The 12,143-nt window shown below is 41.7% G+C and overlaps 1 protein-coding gene across 4 annotated transcripts in view; it reads left to right on the top strand.

Moving 5' to 3' along the window:
* The window catches only part of PDE4B (phosphodiesterase 4B), a 687,840-nt gene that overhangs the window by 663,386 nt on the left and 12,311 nt on the right, over positions 1-12,143 (top strand). For 3 of the 4 annotated variants that reach the window (XM_056122176.1, XM_056122177.1, XM_056122178.1), the window contains 3 exons: positions 4,290-4,383; positions 10,087-10,265; positions 12,034-12,132. In XM_056122176.1, coding sequence (XP_055978151.1) covers positions 4,290-4,383; positions 10,087-10,265; positions 12,034-12,132 — 372 coding nt within the window. Of the gene's footprint in view, positions 1-3,085; positions 3,639-4,289; positions 4,384-10,086; positions 10,266-12,033; positions 12,133-12,143 lie in introns of those variants that run through there. The other variant, XM_056122179.1, reaches the window with a different exon arrangement.

The raw sequence follows: 12,143 nt of genomic DNA, 5'->3' as shown, positions 1-12,143 counted from the left end.
CTATACTTTTTTGCCTCTCTGGGATATATTCCCAGGAGTGGTATTGCTGGGTCAAATGGGAGTTCAATTTCTAATTTTTGGAGAATCGTCCATACTGTTTTCCAATAGGGATGAACCAGTCGGCATTCCCACCAGCAGTAAAGGAGGGTCCTGAGGGTGTTTTAGAACATAAGATTCTAGGAAGATGGTAAAGGTGTCTCTTCTTGCATTGGGACCCAAACGTTTCCAATTGGGACTATTTTTCCTTAGTCTGGTTGAAAGGGTTTTTTTTCTGGGAAATATCTGGGGCTGGCAAATCACGTTTTCAGAATGTAGGAGGCAGTCACCAAGCATCTCATGGGATTATGGAAGGTTCCATCGTAAAACCGAGCCTAAAAAGCTCTTTCCTATAGGAGAGGAGACAGGAATTTCACCAGATTGTCAGTAAGAACTGGAAAAGAAAACCAAGATTCTCTTGCTACGGGATGATTACCTCTGGCTGTCCTCTCAGAGATACTGACACCTCAACACAGCTGAGCCCTCCAATTATCTCCTCTGCCTTCCCCTCAGACACAGTTCACAGGAATCCCATGTGTTTTGCTTCTCCTCACAAAGGCCAGCACTAATCCTACTAATTGGGACTCCACTGTGTTACAAGAATGTAAAAGTTCCCCAGCTGCTCCCCAAACACCGTGTCTGCCCTTCTGAGTTTGTTCAGAGCCCCACATAAGTGGGTCCTTCATAAATGCCTTTTGATGAGAGCAATGATTGCCTCCGTCAGTGTGGTTGGGCCCTCCCTCATAGAGGAGGAAAACCAACGGGGGTTGCTAAGCAACCTGGGAAGGACTGGGTCTGTTTCTGACACCAAGTGACCTCCATTTGCGTACTTCATCATGTTGTGTGTTTGATGGCGACCTAAGGATGACTTTGTTTTTCGGTGTCATTGCCAAGCAAGCGTTTAGCTGAAGTCTCAGAAGAAAACAAAATTAGGCATGAAGAGGAGGAAGGTGGGATTCGTCTGGAGCTACTACTATGAGCACAAAGACCTTGACTATCAGGCAAGCTCAGGAAGCAGGAAGATTAGCTGGTCTTCAGTCCGAGAGCCACTATCTTGTCCCCTACCTTGGGACTGACAGTGCATCCCAGCTAGATCCTGTGGCAATGGGAGGGGTGACTCGAGAGTAGGGACAACGAGGTTTACTAGTCATATAGGATTGAGTTTCTCCCTGCCCCGTTATTCTGAGCTGCAGCACCAATCTGGGTCAGAGACCTCTATTAATTGTGGTGGTTCACCAATGTCTCTTAATTTCTGACTACTTCTACTGGGGCAAAAGTTGAGTCGAAAGTGGTGGCTACCGGTCTAATGAAAGGGTTTCTTCCCTCATTTTTGTATTCTTAAAGTTTTGTCTGGCATACTGTTATGTGTTCAATCCAAATATATGAAATACATGATAAAATGATATCACGAGCGAGTACAAACCTAGAGCTCATAAACCAGAGTCCACAAAATTCTTAAACATTGCAAAGTGACACGAAGGCAACCACGTGAGGATGCTTGTTTGCCTATGCCATTTGGTTCATTCTAGATGGAAAGGAATCACATTCCTATATGGTTTTCATAATCGTTTTCACAAGGGCTGGTTTCTTTGTCAAAAGAAGCAGAGTTCTTGGCTTCTTTGTCAAAATTCAGCTGAGCCAGAGATCAGCTGATAGAAAAAAACCAGTCTTTTCTAACTCCTAAGTCCTTTGAGAACTGAGATGAGGAAGCCAGTAGGGCTGAGTGGTTATCTCTTTCTTTTCTTTTCTGTTTTTTTTTTTTAAAGTAAATCACTTAGGCAAATTACCAGGCATTCAGAATTGCTTAGAGATTCAGTATGTAAAGCCCACTAGAAGAGAGATTCAGGGATTCCTGGTTGCTGAGACTTATTGTATTATGGGGAAACACACACTTATGCCACAGGGCTGCTCTGAAAGAGGGGGTTGGCTGAGCCTCTCTGAGGACAATGCACAGTGCCGAGAACCAGCAGGCAATAGTCTGACTTCACCTTAAAAGGTTGGATTTCCTGGGCACTGGCAGTGGCAGAACAGGGGCTGGGATGATGCTTGAAGGGGAGTTATTGTCCCGCAGGATGCTCATTTGAAAGGGGAATGCCATGCAGGAAAGAGAGCCAATGGCTTGTGAGGGGGGGCAGGGAAGAGGGGCTGTTGCCATGGTGCTTTGCTATTGCTCTAACTGCGGTGCTTGAACTCCTCCAAGTCCAGTAGTGGGGTGACTGAGAAAAGGGTGAAAGAGGGGAACGGAGTGGGCCTGGGTAGGGAATCCCACTGCAGTAGAAATGACTTTAAGCTTCTGAGCTCTCTCTCTCTCTTTCTCTCTCTCTCTCTCTCTCTCTCTCTTTCTCTCTCTCTTGCACATGCACACACACACACACACGCGCACACACACACACACACACACACACACACACAGATTTTCCCTTTGCTTGTATCTAAGCTGACAGCTAGCCCACAGGAAAGAAATGGCTTTTTCAACACCTAGACTGCTAAGATAAAATGAAAATGCATTCAAGTCCCAAATGTTTCTAACCTGAGTTAGCAGATTAACGATACCAAAAAACAGCACAGTCATTCGTATTCCTAAATCATTGACCACTCCTGCAGCAAACGACGGCTTGTGTTTCCTAGCACGCTCTAGATCCTGATCGAAAAGGCTAGATGTGTTTCATCCCTTTGTCAAACACAATCGAACATGCATGCTAATAAGTGAACAGAGTGCATAAAATCGCATTCTGCAAATGGACTACTTTCCCAAAGAAAGCTATTCATTGTCTTCTCATTCTCCTCATCTTTGTGGAAGGAGGCTGGATTATTTTCTTACTGCTGGTGTGCACAGGGGGAAGGAAAAATTCCTCCTGAAAGCTACTTAAAAAAAAAAAAACTCGCCTACAGAAAGCCCCGTGTGAACACAACCACAGCTCTTACAGATTGTGTCATATACAGAAAGTACATGAAGCCAACAGCCCAGCCCTCCGCTGCCGTCAGTGTGGAGCTGCCTCCCTCTGCCAGCACCAGGCTCTACAGTGGAGAGAGGGTTAAGGCACACCTCGTGCAAATGGGGGAGGGTACTGCCTTCGGATTTACTTAAATATTCATGGGGCTTCCTCCATTTTAATCTCCTCCTTTAAAAAAAGATGGCTGTGTTTCCCTGTCTGGCATCCCCTCAAGAGAGAAGAATTGCTCTTTCGTTGCAGAGCTCGGCTGTGCAGAGCTAAGCTAGAGTGGAAACCCCTTCGGCCACCAGGACAATTCATAATTCATAAGCGCTGCAGAGCCGGCCAGCTGCATCCATTTGGACGGGATCTAGTGCCTTTACGCAGTTCCCCCCTTCTTTCTGTGTCTCCCTCTGGCAGCGAGGAAGTGGGGAGACAGGCTTCTTCCAGGCATGGAGTGCGGAAATGGGCTTTGTGTGGATGAGGCAATGCCCTAAGTTTCTTTGATAAGTTTGGACGCTTTTCATCTCGAAGCCTTTCTGGTCTTTGAGGGATCGCTCCTGGAAGACTGTGCGTTTTGCCAAAGGATTTTGTGGACAGTGGCAAGGAAACCATTCCAAAATGCCCGAGGCAAACTATTTGCTCTCTGTGTCTTGGGGTTACATCAAGGTGGGTCCGTTTTGAGTCTGTGATGTGTGTGATAGAATGTGCATTCTTGAGTCCTGTGTGCTTCTCGTGAACTGTCATGATTGCGTTTGTCATCTGAGCCCACTGAGGCTGCTGATTGTGAAAGAGGGACCCATTGGAATGGCATTTTCTTTAACCATCAGTCCTGGGTCTTTAATCTGATTCTTTTCATGTCAAACAATTCTCTTTTTCTTCTGTGCGTGTGTAAAGAATCTTCTTTTTCTCCTTTCTTCGTTCTCCCTTAAACTTTCATCACCTCCTTTCACCTACAAGTTTCTCATGCAAATTATATTTTAATTTCCAGTAAATATTTTAGAACAGAGTTACATTTTCAAGTAAAGTTACCTTGACCACCATTCAAATTCCTGTTCCTGTGTTGGCATTTTCTAAAGAAATCAGGGGATTTCATTCTGAGAAATCTTCAGCACCCCCCTCTACCTCCTAGGTGATGTTCAAATAATTTCTCATAAAGGGGAGTTGTATTCTGTAGAAAAATATATCATTGAGTGAAGTGTGCTTGGTTCAGACTCTTGGTTCTTAAGTCTCTTGGTTCTTAGTAAAGTCGGAAGCATCTAAAGTGATCATTCACAGTTCCTTCGGGTGGCTAATGCATTTTTTTCTCTTTTTAAACAGTTTAAAAGAATGCTGAATCGGGAGCTGACCCACCTCTCAGAAATGAGCCGATCAGGCAACCAAGTGTCTGAATATATATCCAACACTTTCTTAGGTAAGAGATTAAATGGGGAATCTGCTCCATAGCTGAAATTTTTTGAAGGATTAATTTTCTAGCAGGATGATGACCCTATGTGGGCTTAGAATGGGGTTAAGTCACATCAAGAAGAAATTAATCAAAACTAAGGTCATCCAAGAAAGGAAAAATAAGCCATATGTTGGAACAGAAAAAAAGAGGGTGGTGATGAAAATACTCATTCTCCAAGAGTTTATTGTGGGTTAATTTTATTTCTAAGGACTTGAAATAGTTCTTAGCTACTTACCTGCTTCCATCTTTATTAAGACCTCTGGAAGGGTAGATATTCAGTTACCCAAGACTAAATTCAATAGCGTCTGATCCTGTCACCTGGTTCTCTTTAAATGCTTCTAGTAACTGGGGTTTGAGCCAAAGATTCTTTCTTAGGTGATTTGTGAGCAGTATGGTTTGAGAGTAATTGTAGGGTCTTTTGAGCCATAAGAATAAGTTTGAAAAACAATTTGAAAATTGCTTTGTTAAATTATTTCGAAAAGATAAATAGGGGAGGTGGGGTGGAAAATATCATATTCTCAGACGGATTTGGCCTTCTACAAGGAGCATCATTATCTTACCAATCTGGTGCTTCCTTTGATGTGCTCCATGGTCACCACTGCTAATATTTGGCACAGGATATGGTGACTAAAGAGGTTTAACTCCTGCTTCTCAACACTTGCCATGCATCCTGTTTGATTCCTCGGGCTTCCTGTCTCCAGTGGAAAGCCATTCTGTTACATAATGAACCCATTTGGACTATATCTTTCTTTAATAAAGTCTGCAGAGTCTACAGATCTACTTCAAAGTAAATAGGCAGCATTTAGACTGTGATTTGGCTGCCGTTCAATGCCAGCTGAATGATGCTTGTTTAGGGAACTCCACTTTCCAGGGAAAAATGACCTGTTCTTACAGAAGCACCTTACACCTCCCTTCTTTTGGCTTAGCTACATATCATTAAATCAATGAGCGTTTGATAGCCCACAGAAGCACAAATAGCTCTTCTGGTTTTAGGGGAAAAGATCAATCTTATTTCTCTGTTATCAAAGCAGTTCCTGATATGAGCAGATCGATCCTGACCTACTGCAAACAAAGATCAGGGTTTTCTCACAGCCAATGGGCAAAAGCACACTGAACAAGTGCTTTGCTGCTGTTTGCAGCCTGTGGGTGTCTGTAGCACCTGACTTTCTCCAACAGCGAGGGGGACAACCTTTGTCAGAGAACAAAGAGATTTTTTTTTTCATACAAACTAGTTCCAAGTGGCAGGTAGAATCTAACTGAACCAAAAGCATTAAAGACAGGTGTGCCCCTCCCGCAACATACAAAAATTAATATTTTTTTTTACTTTATTCCTTTTCTTCACCACTATTCCCTCTTTACTCCTTCAAAGACAGGTATCTGTTCACTTCAAATAGTATGTATCACTTCAATGCGACACGCTCTTAGACTAGGGAAAGATGAAGGCTCGTTAGGAGTTAACAAAGGCCTCAGAGGAAAAGATAATTAATAAAGGTGAAAACTCATTTTAATTTTTGGAAACATTGCATTTTAAAATGCCACAATGTGTCACTCATCATAAGAGAAATTTTTAGTTCTAAGGTAAAACTAAGAAGTCCTAGCCCATCACATCCCAGACTGTAGCTAAGCAGTCTTTTTTCTTTGTCGTCTCTCTCACAGTCTCCTTGCCAAAGACAAGAACAGTTTACGATACTAATTACTTTTTTTTAATCATCAAAACTATCAAGCAGGAGAGCTGATAAGATCATAAAGACAAGCTCTCACTCTCAACATGAGATGACAAGAACAAGCAAATGTTAGCAACGTCTTGAGTATTCCATTTGCTATTTAAACTCATTTCTTAAAGAAAACCAATCATCTGGCTTCTCCTAATTCCCCAAATTGTCAGGATCAGGAATGTGTTGTTGACCAAGCTTCTGAGAAATTCAATTCTTACACACTGTGCATTCAAAAGGTGAGGGTGTGTATGTTTATAAGAAATACACCTAATTTAGAGACCAACCAATTTAACATTTTATGTATCCTTAGACAAATATAAGAATAGAAAAAAGCCATCATGTAAACAATAAATCCATCAGTTGCCTCATCTGTAGAATGTAGGCTCTGGAATAGAAGCTACCCCTTCCAGTTCTTACACACAGCTAATGAAAAGTTTCATGATTTGCCTGAGACCAACCAGGATGCCCAGAATTCACCGCAAACTCGTGTTCTAACAGTCTTCAAAAACAAGTGAACAGACAAGCGGAGGTTATTTCTAAACTGCATCCTGAAGACATGGAATTCTAAGTCCTGTCTTGTGAGGTTGCTGAGTGTTCTTAGAGTTCACTAAAAGTTTTTTTTTTTGTTTGTTTGTTTGCTTGTTTTCACACATTGGAGATCTGCCAAAGACCTTCAAGGCCTCAGATCAATCCCTTCATTTCACAGGAAAGAAGATGGTGGCCCAGAACAGTGAAGTAACTTAACCAAGGTCACAACTTAGTTCCAGAGCCAGATGGATTGTATGGTCTGAATCTTAGCCCTATTCTCCTCCACGCTCTGTAAACTAGGAAAGATTGCCGTGAGAAACTCACAACATAGAAAAGAAAAATTACATTTAATGTCACTTTAGGAATAGGTGTTTTCTTTGATAGAAAGGGCTTTTTTTATTTTCAGGAATCAGAATTGTTGAACCTAAAAAGAAAATGTTTATTAGCAATTCCAAATAAAAGATTCTTGTAGAGGACAGTTACCATCTCAGCAAAAAATGAGAGGAACATTGTGATTAAGTTAAGCCTAAAGAACAATAGCTCAATTAGAGTCATTGGATATGAAAATGCATCATTCAGGCAAGAGGAGTCCCTGACTTCAGTAATCTGTGAAACTGGTGGGTTTTCTCTCTCATGGAATGGTACCCAGATGGACCAGTGAGAGAGAAAAGGATCTCTTTTCATCAGGACAGGCATTACTGGATGGGCTGTATAGTAATGGGCTTTAGGCATGCCTGATATACAGAGAGTGAGAGCACAGCTAAAGCAAGACTGTGCTTGGATCGTCCAGAAGCTTATTATTATCTTGTATCCCTTCTTCTTTATATATATATATATATATATATATATATATATATATATCACAAGAGATACCAAGATAAAAAGATAAATAGCTATGATTTTTTAAGCCAAAAAATTCCTTTTGGACCCATTTACCATCGTCTAAGGTAGAGGATACAATATGTGCCTCAAGACCCAAGGAAGAGAACTTTGGGATTTATTTTTGTGCACATTGAAAAGATGTTTCTGTTTCTTTGTCTCGATTTTTTTTATACTGGTTTTCTGTTTTTCCTCTGCATTTTGGCCGTTTTGTAGATGGTAATTTCAATTAGAGGGTAGATGAAAATTTTCCCAGGGTTTATTGTGATTCTTCGAGTTTCCAGTTTTTTTTCTGCATTGCGCTGGCTAAGCACTTAAGAGAGGAAATTCAGAATAGGAAACCTAGTGGGCTGTTCTGATGCCTGCAGAGGGAGACACCCATTAATGCCAAATTGGCTTTCAGTGAATAATGGCTTTCTTCTTTATTGTAATGTTCCAGACCCTATAGTGGTTCGGCTCAATTACACGCCTTTACAGGGAATCTTTAATTAAACAAAGAAAAAGGGTTGCTAGTCCCACTGGAGGTTTTATATCTGCAGTGGAGGGAGAATCTTTAACCAGACATGAAGAACGGCTCTTGGGAAAGCCAAAGAGTATCGTGGTCTTTCCTTTCAGCACAAAGTAGTCATGATTAGGAGTGAAGTGACAAGGAGAAAAGTGATTGCAAAAAATAATATAATTCTTACCTTGTCCATCAGAGATAGTGAGACAGGAAGCAGATTTTTTTGTTTAAATAGAAACCTTAAAGCCTGGCTTCCATGCTATGAAATCACCCTGTCTGGAGCAAAGTAATTGCAAAATAAATATCTGTTGAATAAATTGCCCTTTGAGCTTGGGCAAGTTGCTGACTTCATTTGGAAAGGGAGAGTGTGGGATGTTTTTGGTTCCCTACCCTCATTCTGATGCTCAGTTACTTGAGAAGTCTTTTTTTTAAAAGCCTGGGTGGGGCTCATAAATACATATTTTTCAAAAGTTTCCTGGGTGTTTGTGCTGTAAACTCAGACTGGAAACCCCTCAATCCCTCCTGAGTTTCAAGGGTTTGTGGGCACTGAACATGAGACTGGGGTTCTTGGAATGAAGAGCCCGGACTCTTACCTTACAGCCAGGTGTGCAGAGGATGCGGGAGTGGGGGGGGGGAGGGGAGAGGGATGGCGGGGGTGGAGAAACATCAAGCTGCTTCTGTCTCCCTGTGATGCCTTTGCTCCTGAGTTGGCCACAGACCCTGGGAAGCAGGCAGAGGGCTCTTGGGGAGAACATGTGACTCTTCTTATCTGGTCAAGTGGGAGGCAAGTAGCCAAGATGATGCCGAGATGTCATGCTGTGAAATGCAGAAACCTGACATTGTCAAAGGGAGAAGCCGCCTCTCCATTGATTCTCATTGGAATTAGCAGAGATAAATGGAGGAATTTCTGAAAGCTGCATTAACTCTTCAGCCCACGGAGCGCCATTTAGCTCAGTGGACCCTTTTAATAAAAACGATCTCAAGCATGTCTGTTGCCTGAAAGAGTTAATGCATTTTTCTGAGGTATTCAGGAGACATCCTCCTGAGAAGGGAGATTGGCTATTTGAGTGCTGGTAGCTTTACTAGCATCAGCTAAAAGAAAGGGCATCTGCAAACAGGTTTATACATTTTTCTCACTTCTCCTAGATCGGCTAATACTTTTTTTAGCAGAATTTTTAAAAGAATTTTTAAATAAGATGATTCTTAATATTTCATAAGCTCAGATATTTTAATGTAATGCCTGTTAAAATAATAATTACCTTTATTATTCATTAGTGAAACTAATAGAATAAGGTATGAAGTAAAACTGAAATTTAGCCTTCCTCTAAGGCTCAAACATTTATAAGTCAAGACTTGAAAGCAATTATTTGAAGATTGTAAGCCATTATTTCTCTAATATACACACTTCTCATCTAAGCTGAATCCCAGCTGAAGTTATATGCATTATTTTTGCTTTTTTTTTAAAGGTCACACCCAGCGATGCACAGGGGTTACTTCTGGCTCATGCAATCAGGAATTACTCCTGGCAGTGCTTGGGGGGCCATATGGGATTCTGGGAATCGAACCCGGGTTGGCCGCGTGCAAGGCAAATGCCCTACCTGCTGTACTATCACTCCAGTCCCGTGAAGTTATATGCATTTTTAAGTTAAAAGTAAAACCAAATTAAACTGATTAAAATATAAATCTGTTTTTTGTTAATCTGGATTTTGCTGCATAAATCATTATAGATATAAAAGTTACTCAGTTTAAGGGGAAAAAATCTACATATAAGTATTGATGCCCTTCCTTGGGATTTTGTGAATGTGGGTTTTTTAAATTATTCTGCAAACACACAATTTAGGATTTGATCTTGGACTCTGCCACTTCCTGGACAAGCTTACCATCTCCTCAATCCCTCAGTTTACTGAGCAATAAAATGGATCACAAAAGATAACATAACCTTCCACCCCTATCTACCTTCCAGGAACACCCTGGAGGGCAAGGAGATAAGGCATGGTGCTTTGGATCCTGCACATATGAACTTAAAAATATCTCCCTCTGTTACAGACAAGCAGAATGATGTAGAGATTCCATCTCCCACCCAGAAAGACCGGGAGAAAAAGAAAAAACAACAACTTATGACACAAATAAGTGGAGTGAAAAAACTGATGCATAGCTCAAGCTTAAACAATACAAGCATCTCACGCTTCGGAGTCAACACAGAAAATGAAGATCATTTGGCCAAGGTGTGTGTGAGTTGGGGGTAAAAAGCAGGGAATGTGCATGCAGCACATCTCTTCAGAGCAGGTGAATGGTCCAAACTACTTACTAGAATACAGTAGCAACTGCTACTAATTTCTTCTTAAATTTTTCAGTAAGGCTGGGTATGGCCTTTTTGTCTATGAGTAGGCAACTGTTGAAAGACCCTTCCTTTATATCACAGATAATCTTTTAGTTTAGGGTTCATTCACATTTGAATGGAGAATCCTGCTCTAAGTACAGTGGGAGAACCCAAGGAAAAGGCAGGATACAGAACTGAATTATCTTAGAGGACTATGTGCCAAGAAATGATGGGAAAGCCCATCATTGGCAGAGCTGGAGAAGAAAGGAGAAATTGGTAGCACTGACTTGACCCCAAACCCAAGTAGGGAAAGAAGGCCTAGAAAGAATTGTACTTCCTCTAGAAGGTTGGACTTAGCAGAAGGTGACCTGCCCTTATAGAGGAATGTTCAGGGAGATTTTCGAAAGACGTCTTTAGCAGAAGAGTAATTCCACTTTGTGCCAGCCCTCAGGGGGGAGAATGATTATCCTTCATTTGGGAAATAATGAAAAATAAATTGTAGCTTTAATCAGATTATTTTCAAATAATCCTATAACATGGAACTAAATGATGTTTATTCCAGACCTGTCTATGAACCAGAAGCTTTAGTGTAGAATTTGTGACTGACATTCCTTAGGATGTTTTACATTTAACCTGAGTTTAGGGCTGAGAGTTTACTTGCTTTGTAATCTCTTTGTAAAGGCACTTACTTGACTCAATTCAAATCTAACACCACACGGTTTCCAGAACACCACAGGGAGCAACTCCCAAGCCACAGGCAGAGAGTAGCTCCTGAGAACTTCCTTATGTCCCCAAACCCAAAACAAACAAACAAAATTAGAGTTGGGTTATGCACATTGTCATGGCAGAGTCTCCCGGACCTGGGTTAGTATCTTACTGATACTAATCAAGAGGCAGAGGAGTTTTTCTGAGATTGTTTTTCAGATTGTTACTAATGAGTCAGGGAGCAACAAGAGGGAGAGACAGGGAAATGGGGCAGCGTGATTGCTAATCATTCGCATCTATCTCTGAATGCAACTTGGGTTTAGGATGATGAATAGTAAATATAGGTCAGGGACTCCATTTTTAGGCACACACTTTCCCTTTTTAGAAAACATCTAGACCTTGTAACTTGCATGAGAAGGGCATTTGACCTCCTCGGCCAACCTTTGTAGGTTTTCATATTATTATAACTCCGTAAAAGAGACACTTGACTTAACCTGCTATTGTCACTGTCACTGTCCTCCTGTTGTTCATCGATTTTCTTGAGCAGGCCCAGTAATGTTTCCATCTTGAGACTTGTTGTTACTGTGTTTGCTGTGCGGGCGAGATACTCTTGGTAGCTTGCTGGGCTCTCCAAGAGGGGCGGAGGAATTGAACCAGGCTCAGCCGGGCTGGCTGCGCACAAGGCAAACGCCCTACTGCTATTATAAAAATATAATATAAAATTTAAAAAAAAAACAAGGTGGGATAAGAAGTCTGTTCTTTTTTTGGGGGGTCACACCCAGCAATGCTCAGGGTTTACTCCTGGCTCTGTAATCAGGAATTACTCCTGACAGTGCTCGGGGGACCATATGGGATGCTGGGAATTGAACCTGGGTCGGCTGTGTGCAAGGCAAACGCCCTATCCGCTGTGCTATCACTCCAGCCCCTGTCCTTATTCATGTCTTAAATGTCTCTCATTTTGCTTACAGGAGCTGGAAGACCTAAATAAATGGGGCCTGAACATCTTCAATGTGGCTGGATACTCCCACAACAGGCCCTTAACCTGCATCATGTATGCTATCTTCCAGGTGAGTTAACA

Source organism: Sorex fumeus, unplaced genomic scaffold (genome assembly GCF_029834395.1).
Source record: "Sorex fumeus unplaced genomic scaffold, SorFum_2.1 ptg000045l, whole genome shotgun sequence".
NCBI classification, from domain to species: domain Eukaryota; kingdom Metazoa; phylum Chordata; class Mammalia; order Eulipotyphla; family Soricidae; genus Sorex; species Sorex fumeus.
The sequence above is the reverse complement of the archived record's forward strand: the minus strand, read 5'-3'. Positions and strand labels throughout refer to the sequence as shown.